Source organism: Sesamum indicum, linkage group LG3, assembly GCF_026168435.1.
Source record: "Sesamum indicum cultivar Baizhima isolate 11 linkage group LG3, ASM2616843v1, whole genome shotgun sequence".
Taxonomy (NCBI): domain Eukaryota; kingdom Viridiplantae; phylum Streptophyta; class Magnoliopsida; order Lamiales; family Pedaliaceae; genus Sesamum; species Sesamum indicum.
In genome coordinates, this window is record NC_142659.1 from 19365710 (window position 1) to 19377290 (window position 11581).

Genomic DNA, 11581 nt, shown 5'->3' on the forward strand with positions numbered 1-11581 from the left:
TTAAGGGTATGCAGCTTCATATGTGTTAATTTCACCTTACCCCCTTATCTATATATATGTGCATCTATATAGGCAAAGTTTTGTTTTTTGTCTTGTAAGTATAGGAGCTCTTCTTCAAATGCTACAACAAGAAAGTCAACACTAATTAGAATGGATCGAGGGCAGTGCAAGTAGTGATAAGGACATAAAAAAGTAACACTTGTTGTTTGTTTTTCACTAATTAATTCTTTTTTATTTAGAGATCTTCTAAAAGTTGCTGGAGGACCGATAGCTCTAGGCACCCGTCATGAGCAAGAGCTTCTTGCTTCTTCAGCAGGCTCTGTGGCTTAGACCGGGCAACAACTATGGATCTCGATAGTCTGCAATCGAAATAAGGTCCATGTATTCGGTCTGGGCACAGAGGCGCGCGTCGACTGTGGGACCATCATAGAGGACCGCATCACCGCCACAATCACTGCCACAAACTCAAGATTTAGATACTGTTGAACTGAAGGACCGTGAATCGAGGATGGAAAGATGATGATGAATATGATGACGCACTTACCCATTCCTCCAACGCTGAGCCTCCCCAGCCTCTAGTAGATAAGCCAACCACAACTAAGGAGCTCGGTGATGAGCAAGACCTGGAAGCCGCTTTAGATTAGAATTTTTTTAATGTAATTTGTATTTTGGTACTATTTTTTAATTCATATATATTAATTCTACTTTTTTAATATTTAATTGCACTCCAATTTATTTAATATTTCTTTATAGGATTTAGAATAAAATAAATTTATAAATTCAAATTCAAATAAAGTATTACAATAAGAAGTATTAATTTTAATTGTCAAAATTAATTTTGAAAAAATTAATTTAAAATAAAATAAATTTAAATTAATTCATCAAAATACTAAAAATGAAATTAATTTAAAAGTAAAATATAAAAAATTAAATAAATTCAAATAATTCAAATATAAAAAAAAATGAGATAAAAAATAATTTTTAGAAAATATATATTTCGTGGCGGATTTTGACACAAATTTTGTAACAAGATATAAATAAAAAAATCATCTGAAAAAACAAAATCCCTGCAAAAAAGGCACATAATACGCACGGCAGATTCTACAAAAATCGTCTCAAAATATACCGTGGCAAAATGAGACACAATAGATGTAAGAAAAAACCGTCTCAATATATGCCGCAGCGAAATGCGTCTTAATTTTGCCCCGTCCATTGGGTGTTTTTGAAGGAAAACAGTCAGAAAAGTTTTGACAAGTTTGAGACAGAGTTCATGAGAAAAGGCGTTGCATAACTAAAAAATGTATCCGTTCCAAACTTTGCAACACAGATCATGCAAATATGTTTGAACTATTATCCACCCATCGAACAACATTTGGGATGATCTAAAAATACATCACAAGTCTGCATCAAATTTGTGACGAATTTGTTTCGTCCGTCACAAAAGATTTTCCAACACTACCGACAAGGGCGGCTATTTGCCTGTCAGAAACTCGTTCAAAAAGACATAAACTCGTTGAAAATTAATTCATTCCTGTTTCAAATAATTATTCCCATTTCTTAGCTCCCATTAAGATTGCACAAATTCTATATTTATTGCCCAAAATGTCTTTTTGGACATTGGGAGTAAAACTCTTTTTTTTTTTTTTTTTATAATAATTACTATCGAACATCAAACTTTTTACTTCTATTTTTTGTAATAATATCCGTCCAACATCAATTTTTTATTTTTAATTTTTCATACTTCTTGAAAAACAATAAAATTTCAAGTAAATTTACTATTTCCACCTCACAGTTCAGAAATTATATAATTATATTACATAATTATTTCAGACCTCACGGGAATACGATGTAATTTACCTAAAACCAATCATACATTTATTAACCATGTATGTATAAAATGATTCATATGACATCTCTTGTTGAGAATGTGATAGAGCAAATCGTTTCCACCGCAACATAAAAGACCATCTACGCATAGGAAAGATCTCAACTGTATTAAAACCGGACATTATGATTTATTTGCAGCAAACAGTAGAGCACACACATAAACAAACAGGTGATACAGTGGAGTAGAAATCACAACGTAGGAAATTGATCTCCCAGGCATGAAATTGTTTAGAGCCTGGAGGATCCCTTGGGATGATGGATCACAATATGGTTGTAGGCATCAAGGGTCAGAAAATCATCCAACACTGGTGTTGTGCATTGCCTTGTGAAAATCTTGCATGCCTCTTTGTACATTCCCTTCTGGAATTTATCCTTCCCAACCTCTCTCTCAATCCTCCTCATTTCCTCTTCAACGACTCTCCCGAAGAGGTCTCGAGTCACCTTCACGCCGAGGCCGTCTCCATCCAATTCCACACCATATTTCAGCCATTGCCAGTTCTGCACTCGGCTTATTTCAGCTGTTGCAGCGTCCTCCATGAGGTTGTAGAGGGGAACAGATCCAGAGCCGGTGAGCCATGCAGCCACGTACTGGATGCCAACCCTTGTGTTGAGGCGGAGGCCGTCCATGGTCCGTACGCCCCTTGGGATCTGGAGGAGGTCTTCCTCAGTCAGGTTGGCTGCGTCTTCACGTTTCACGGACTGGATTTGGTTGGCTTTGTTGCCCATGTTGTTGTTGAAGACTTCCATGATAGCTGGGATTAGTCCAGGGTGTGCTGCCCAAGTCCCGTCATGCCCTGCTCTCACTTCTCTCAGTTTATCCTTCCTAACCAAATCTAGAGCTGCCTCATTTGCTTTCGGATCATCCCTTATAGGAATCTGAGCCGCCTGTTGAAACAAGTCATCAAAGTTTTTTATCAACAAGAAGTCAAGAATATGATATGCTCCATCCAAACCAATATTACTAACAGCTCCGTGCCGCTCAGAGTTTGTTTCTAATCTGGGAATATCATAAATACTCCGTATACAACTAACCCAAAGGCTGCAAGAGAAGAGCTTGATTATACCGAGTTCCTGTGTAAATTCTTGAACATCTACACAACATACTTCCTACTAATCTGTGATGCATAACTTATCCATATCGGTTGATTTAGCAGCTAAGTACATTGCTATCGAGGGACAGTGAGTTGAAAATTCTTAAATGCAAATAGTACATCTACAAAGTTAAAATGTCCATGTATGTACAATAGTAACGATACGTACCATTCCTCCCATGGCATGGACTCCGCGCCTGTGACAGGTCCTAATGAGCAAGTCAGAGTAACTTCTCATGAAATGCTGAGTCATGCCAACGAGAACTCTGTCAGGCAGAAGGCGATCAGGGTGAGCCTGGAACGTCTTGACGTAGCTGAAAATGTAATCCCATCTACCACAGTTCAAGCCAACCGAATGATCTCTAAGCTCGTACAGAATTTCATCCATTTGAAACACTGCAGGAAGAGTTTCAATCAGCACAGTGGCTCTTATGCTCCCCTTTTCTATTCCAGCCATTCTTTCTGCCCTCTCAAACACACTGTTCCATATCCTAGCTTCTCTGTCCAAATTCCATGCACTCGTTAGTTTTCCTTAGTTCATGTAAATATAATAATTTAGAGTTATCAAAACATTGAACTCTATCATACCTCGAGTGTTCCATTTTCGGGAGGTAGAAAAAGGGCCCGAAGCCTTCCCCTTGAGTCTTGCGAAACGCTGACCAATTGTGGAAGAAATAGAGGCCAAAGTCGACCAGGCAACCGGTGGCGGGCTCACCGTCAATGAAGATGTGAGCCTCCGGCAGGTGCCAGCCTCTGGGGCGGACGAAAAGCTTAGCCGTCTGTTCATTAAGCTTGTAAACTCTATTTCTGGCCTTGTCATGGAAGCTTATATTCCCATTAACAGCATCCCTTAAGTTCACTTGTCCTCGCATCAGGTTCTCCCAACTTGGTGAGAGTGCATCCTCAAAATCAGCCTGTAACATTGTCAATTTCAGGTTCCATTTTATGTGCTTCATGATATTCTTTAATGCAAACCTCCTTTGATATTACATATGAGTAAATTACCGCTTTACGAACCAAAAAAATAGCACTTTTCCCCTCTTAGAGGTAAATTACTTCATTTTTTATATCATAAGCCATAAATTACTGCATTTGAAAAAGCATAAAGAGCTAAATTGCTATTTTTTTAGGGGGTAATTTGCTCATTTGCGATGCGACCAATTTTAATTGCTTGCATTTGTCTTATTCCAATCATATGGGACAGATTTATTTTCATCTGAACTACTCCAACATAAGTTGCCTAATAATATCCCTTGCCTCTTGAAAGGGAGTCAGATAAATCAAGTATTTTATTTTCATAATAATACCATCAATATCTTTAGATTCTCAATAGTAGATAGTCAAAATTATTAGGATATCTATCTTTATTTTAAAAAAGTACAATTTAATGTATTTTAGTTTATCTTTATTTATTTCATATTAGTATAATATATAAAATAAATCTATCAAAGGTACAGAAAACCCACGTACATATCCCTATTTTTCTTTCTCTATCTAAAAAAATAAGGAAAAATACCTTTAAAAAAAAGATAAACAGTGCCCAAACTTTTGAAAACAACAATCTTAGCATAAAAAGAAGATAAAATATGCATGATTACTATTAAACATTAATCTAATGTAAGAATTTAATTAATAAAAATATACAGTTTAGTTGACATAATTATACGAAACTCCCATCAGAATAACACGAACTCACAGTACTTAGAAACCTCAAAGAAGATTTTGACTTAGGAATGACAGTGAATCGTCACTACAGATTGAATCATCATTGTGTTTCATATTCGCACTCTACGATCAAAGCATACGAGTTCCGGCCACTCATGATAGTCTTATGTACGTACCATGAAAACTTTGGCTCCAGAATTGAGTGCATTAATGATCATCTTCCTCTCCACCGGCCCCGTGATTTCCACCCGCCGATCAGCCACCGCGGGGGGCGGCGCTGCGCAAACCCACTCCCCTTCTCTGACGTACTTTGTGGCCGGATCAAATCCCGGCAGCGCCCCATTGTTGTACCTCATCTTAGCCTCCTTTCTGCACTCCATTGCATACTTGATATGGCTCCTGAACTCCCTCTGCAGACCAGCCACAAACTGGACAGCATCCTTGGTCAGAATTCTTGCAAAGTCCGGGTCATATCTTCCCCTGATGTCGACACCCTCAGGCACGTCGTACCCCACAACACCTTTCATTTCCTTGGAAGGAGCTTCAAGAAAGGTCTCAAAACCCACCATTTTGACGATCAAGAACTTTTTCTTCTTGATACACTGTAAAATAATGAAGAAGGTGGGGAGGCGAGCGAATTATATAAAGAGGTGGGGTGGGGGGCATGGGATAGGCATGAAAATTGTTATCGGTATGGTCTAAGAATAGAGAAACGATGAATTGGAGTGATGTGCGTCAGCTTGTTTGGTATAGTGATGATAATGTTAAGAGATATGGGCTTTGGTTTTGAATAATGTGCCTGCCTCGGGAGCTGCAGTATGTTGGGGGTCTGTGCCAAGTGTCTCGCCAATACATTATTATGGGTGGATTTCTTGATTGATAATATTGGACTTGTTGCAAGATAGGGAATGGGGAAAATTAATATTGTGTTTGAATTTGTGTTTTAGTGTTTTGTTCTGTATTTTGAAAATAGATAGAAAAAAATTGAGATAAGTAAATATGTGTTTAAAATAGATGATATATTTGTATTTGTATTTTGGGATAATTTAAAATATTTTTAAATAAGTGGTGTAAGTTTGATGTTGGAATTTGGGAGACAAAAATCACTGTTCATTGTCAAATCATTATATTTGTATATATTTTTATATATAAATATGTATATATATAAATATTTTATATTTAATGTTGTATTTTTTAGAGACAAAGATTACTGTTTATTATCAAATCATGTCTGTTTTATATTATATATATATTATATATAGAAAGTTGAAAAACAGAAAAACACGCGGTGTAAAAACACAAAAATAAAATTGAGTGTGTTTTATTTTATTTCGAAAAATGCGAAGATACGAATTCAAACACATAGTCCCATAGATACGATGTGTTACATTTTTATTCTTATAATTTACGAGTTTAGTATATTTGGCCTTTTAAGATAAATATAATATTTTTAGTTTAATAAGATAAAATTTTGATATATTTGGTCTGATAAGATAAAAAATGTGCCGCATTTGATCCCATAAGATGTAAACAACTTTATATTTTATGGGAAAATCTGCCACAACTTTATATACTATGGGACCAAATGTGTTACAAGTTTATCTTATAAGACCAACAATACTATAATACTTATCATATGGGACTAAACACGATAAATCTATAAATTGTGGGATCAAAAATACAATTTTTTCTTAGAAATAGGTTTATTTATATATATCATAATAAAAATAAAAATTTACAATTACACCATAATTTGGATATAGTTGTAAGAATAGAGTGAATTGCTAATACTACTAAGTACTAACAACTCAATTTTTTTCTTCTTAAAAATGCATGAATCGTTACACTTTTTAAAATTTTTTTCACTTAATCATATTTAATAATAATAAGTATGAGTATAAAATAATTAAAAATTTAATTTATTAATTATAATAACTAATAATTGTGTTTATTAATTTTCATTTAATTTTTTTATAACTAAAAAATATTATTAGATATTTAAGTAATTTTTAACTAATAAATTCAAAGTTTACATACAAATAAAAAAGTATAAGAACAAAAGAATTATAAAATTTGTGATAATAACAAATTTAATAATGTCAGTCAGTTCTACAAGTGTACTGTTGAAGCTGTCATCGAGGTCTTCTTCTTTTCTGTGCTACTGGTTCTGTTGGTTTGTTTTGCTCTCGATTATCATACTCAATATAAATATCCAATCAATTTGATCATGTTTTAAAACTCCACTCTATTGAATTACAATATGCACCAAATAATAAAAATTAGATTACTAAAATTAGTGGGCCATGTATAGATAATACAAAATTATTTTGGATGCCAATAGAATGATAAGTGACAAATGTGGTATTGGGCCATGTAAAATTACCTCGGGTGGCAATGGAGTGATATGTGACTTTTCAACCTTTCATGGCGGAACAATATTAGGATGAATTTTAATTGGTCCACGATATTACTTTTCGTGTCTCAACACGTGCGAATTGACAACAAACTACCCTAATTCAAACTTTTGTAGGTGGTAAAAATTAATTAAATATTTAATATATATATATATATATATTTATATGGTTAAAATAAAGAGATAAATTATACTCCCATTCTCTGAAGTTTGGTGGATTTACACATATCGTGTGATTTGAAAAATTGTATCTACCTTTGATGTTTGCTCTAATCTGTCAAATAAATATCTTCATTAGTTAAAATTCATCAATTAGCTGATATTAACAAAAATAATCAGAAAAAAAATCCATATTTGTCCCCGATTCGCTTATATTAGTCCGTATAAAATATAGGGCACATATATTAGTCCGTATAAAATTAGGGTTTAATGTAATTTACTCCCTTGTGATATGTAAAATGAATAAAAAATTATGTGAAAAAAGAATTAGTAAATTACCCTCCTAGAAAAAGTTTGATTTTCCGCTATAGTTAATTACTATAGAGTACAAGAAGAAAATCGTAATACAAATCAACTACGGCTTTGGAACGGTCATGAGTCGTAGTTTCTGTAAGTGTGACCAAAACATTGATTATGTCAAAAAATCATGGCAAATGTTGATGACAAAATAGTTTTTTAGTCCATAAAATAAGGGTAGGGTTTGTTTTAGTACCATAACTATGCAGATATCGCTTTTAGTCAAGTAAAACTCATAATAATGTATTTTTTTAGTTCCAAAAAGTCATCTGTGTTTGATTTTGGAACTAAAAAGACGTTGTTTGAGACTAAAAAGACGTTCTAATTTTGGGACTAAGAAGTCTCAAAATCACATTTTTGGGACTAAAAAGGCGTGATTTTGAGTTTTATGTGACTAAAAGCGTCACCTGCCATAGTTATGATACCAAAAAAAAATTCTACCCTTATTTTATGGGACGAAAAAGTAGTTACTCCCAAATATTGATTGATTGTGTAAAAATTTAAATTTTTTACTTTGATTTTATTTAACTGTAGTTAATAGTATTGATTTATCACAGTTTTTAAACCACGGTTATTTATAGTATAACGAAAACTCAATTTTTTTATATTAACCCCTATGTTTTGAAATATTAAGCAAATTACCTCCTATAAATGGTTTAGATAGGGGATAATTTGCTAATTTTTTTTCCATAGGGGTTCTTTTACTCATTTTTCATATCACATGGGGGTAAATTGCATTTTTCCCTATAAAATTATAACTCAAGATCTTAAAAGACATTTCGGTCAGTTCATCATAAAATTTGACGAATACTTAAAGGAGATTAACAGAATACGCTCGTTGTTAAAATTATATGAGTATTTGTAATTTTTTAAATCTCAAAGAGACATTTATAATTATGTCAAGTTTAAAATAGGTGACTATAATTTATTCTATTATTTAATATTTTCACACTTAATTTATAAAATAAAAAAGTAAAATAAATGATGAGTAAGTATGACATGATGGTAAAGAGCACCAACTTTGGTAATCTCAGTTTCATCCAAAAATTTGATGCTTTAAATCTACTTAATTCATCCAAAATTTCATTATCGATATGTATATACACAACAAGCGATCGTAGTGACTGATGCAGAGAAGTGTACCACGAAAATAAGAACCACCCAAAAATAGAAAAATAAAAAAGAAATTAAAAGGACGAAAACACGAAAATTATTTATCAGTTTATTGATGAAAATAAATTGAAACGAACATTACTGATCTAAAATTTTAGCTTTTAAATTATTTAAATTAAAAATTATAAGCAGCTATTTACTAATTTCTATAATTTATTGAGAAATTAATTGTAAATATTAATTTTCTACACATTCCAATCTCACCTTTTTCTCCACTTTCACTTTTAAACAATCTTAATTTTCACTTTTGTTTAACTTATAAAAATATGAAAATAGGGTAAGTTGCATGGGTTGTCCTAAAATTTACCGCAATCATAATTATCCCCTTATTATTTAAAAAATTACAAATATCCTCATTAAAATTAATGATTTTCTCACAAATACCTTCTCATTACAGCACACTGTAGGAAGTAGTTGTTAGACAACAACTAATTCTAAAAAAATTTATAATTTTTTAAATAATAATAAAATATTTATAATTATAATAAATTTTAGAAAAATACATTGTAATTTATCTTAAAAATTAATGCAAACACCCCATTATAAACTAAACATATCTCAAATGTACATCCTTCAATTTCCTTAGTGATTCAGGAAACCAACTACTCCAGTATAGGCCATCAACATCTCCACCGCGCCCATACATACATATATATGTAGATGCATACGTTCATAAATCTATGTATATTGAACATCACAAGAAACTTGGTAGTAGCTAGCAACCATGGCTACTACTCTTCCGATTTCATTCTTTAGCAATCTCACCATCTCCATCCTCCTCTCTTCCATCCTCTACCAAGCCACTGCCGAAGTAGATGATTTTCTGGTCGAACTGAACCAATCAAAGCCCATTAAAGAAAAACTCAGCCATTTTCGTGTATACCTTCACGATATCGTCAGTGGTCGGGTCCCCACAGCAGTACAAGTCGTCAAGCCGCGCACCCCCTATAGCTTCGGACAGATTAACATGATGGACGACCCACTAACCCTAGGGCCCGAACCGAGCTCCAAACTTGTTGGAAAAGCACAAGGGTTATACGCATCGGCCTCTCAAGAAGAGCTTGGTCTATTAATGACCATGAACTTTGTGTTGATGGCAGGAAAGTATAACGGTAGCACGATCACAGTGGTAGGGAGAAATGCTGCTTTCCATAAGGTGAGGGAGATGCCGGTGATTGGAGGAAGTGGGCTTTTTCGGTTTGCTCGTGGCTACGCTCAGGCCAGAACGCATACACTTGATCTTAAGACGGGAGATGCCACAGTTGAGTATAATGTTTATGTGATGCATATTGAATAATTCCTAGTTTTGTTTGTTTGAATTTTTGCATAAAAGAATAACTATGTGGGCTAGCTACATTTTTATGCAATATTTTCTTCCTATAATTGCTTATAATAAATTTGAATGATGGGGCCTCGTTTATGTTTGTGTAAGGAGAAATGGACGACTGATGAATATATTATTATAAGTGTGATGTAATTATTTAATACTAATTATTTTTTGTTCACTAATTTGGATTGGGGTCCGTTTATAAAGACAATAAAAATATATATAAATTTGATGTGGGGATCTTTACACACCCTACTACAGATATTTATAATATAATAAGACGTTAGAATTGACGGAAATTAACTCTCAAAAGTACCCTGGAATTAAGGACGGACCTTGAAGCATTCAGGATATAAGTGATATTTGAACGTCTCTGGAGACCTCTGAGCATTGAAAACAAAATGTCAAAATAGTACTGCTAGTGCTGCGCGCACTTTTCAGAGTGACAGTTTTGATCTCCTGGACCACTTCCTGTCATTATCCACCGGATATGTACGACCCGTTGCGCCCTGTGATCATGGTTAGATTTAAGGGTGTATATGAAATTGTACAATCCACCAGCACATATAAATATGGCTCTCCACCTCCGGCTTCTAAGTAACTTGAGCGTCTGGGAACCATCGTTGGAATCCCATCCGGCTTTGTTATAGCATGTTTCTCTCTTGTAGGTTATCCTGGTTTTTTGGAGTACGTTCATACATCTGCTCCGAACACCTTCGGTACCCTCTGGAGTTAGCAGATACCTTGATTATTTCTGTGATACAACAAATTTAACTATATTGAATTAGGTAAATGATGTAATATGCAAATACGTATTAATTTATCTAAAACACTATTATTTGTATTTTTTTTTCATCTTGTTGTGGATATTGTGCGATTTATGTTTATAATTATATTTTCAAAATAATTTTACATAGAGAATATCAATATGATGATTTCATATAATAATGAAATAAAATTTAAGAAATTAGAAAAGTTGTACCTATGAAAAATTACGATACTTGTCGTTTCCATAAAGCACCCAACATGCAGTTTTTAATGGCTAATTGTGACTCCAAGATAAAACTCCATTAACTCTTATCAATGTCTCATTACGTGTGCACAACTACAAGTAGATTAAAAACCAATTCACAGTCACGTCGCCAAAACTCCTAAACAGTTGTTGGAGGTAAAAGTATTGATAAATCTCATATGAAAACTTTAACTCAATGTCAATGTGTTGAATGAACAAAGGTAGTGGCCCTATATAGTTATAAAGATTTTGACTGTTATAAAACATAAAATGCCTAGTAAAAACTCATAATGTTATAATAGTTCAAATTACAAATAGGCCACACAAATATATAAAATATGATGGTCAAATACTTATTAAATCTTATAAAAATACAATCAAATCATTATGATAATGGGGCCATAAACTTCGATTGAAAATTAAATTAATCTGGAACATTAGCTTAAAATTATACTACACGGAATAAATGCAATTTTCGTCTCGTACTATTTATAATT

General features: G+C 33.4%; 1 protein-coding gene, 1 long non-coding RNA gene and 1 pseudogene across 2 annotated transcripts; 1 reads left to right on the forward strand and 2 right to left on the reverse strand.

Moving 5' to 3' along the window:
- Window positions 1-119: 119 nt before the first annotated feature.
- On the reverse strand, window positions 120-748 carry LOC110011757 (uncharacterized). Its single transcript, XR_002286837.2, has 2 exons — window positions 545-748; window positions 120-454 (listed from the first exon to the last, which is right to left on the reverse strand). It is a non-coding gene; the product is annotated as an uncharacterized LOC110011757 (long non-coding RNA).
- Window positions 749-1991: 1243 nt separating this feature from the next.
- Window positions 1992-5370, reverse strand: MLS (malate synthase). The gene is made up of 4 exons (XM_011074708.3): window positions 4820-5370; window positions 3567-3892; window positions 3148-3478; window positions 1992-2772 (listed from the first exon to the last, which is right to left on the reverse strand). The coding sequence occupies exons 1-4, from the start codon at window positions 5210-5212 to the stop codon at window positions 2116-2118; spliced, it is 1707 nt and encodes a 568-aa protein (XP_011073010.2). The 5' UTR covers window positions 5213-5370; the 3' UTR covers window positions 1992-2115.
- Window positions 5371-9388: 4018 nt separating this feature from the next.
- LOC105158125 (dirigent protein 22 pseudogene) lies at window positions 9389-10185 on the forward strand (annotated as a pseudogene).
- The last annotated feature ends 1396 nt before the right edge of the window (window positions 10186-11581 follow it).

Excerpts from the sequence above, each read along its gene's own strand:
- MLS (XM_011074708.3), bottom strand. The coding sequence starts at position 5,212 with ATGGTGGGTTTTGAGACCTTTCTTGAAGCTCCTTCCAAGGAAATGAAA. Across the intron at positions 3,893-4,819 it reads CTGGAGCCAAAGTTTTCATG|GCTGATTTTGAGGATGCACT; the intron begins GTACGTACATAA and ends ACAATGTTACAG. Across the intron at positions 3,479-3,566 it reads CCGAAAATGGAACACTCGAG|AGAAGCTAGGATATGGAACA; the intron begins GTATGATAGAGT and ends GAATTTGGACAG.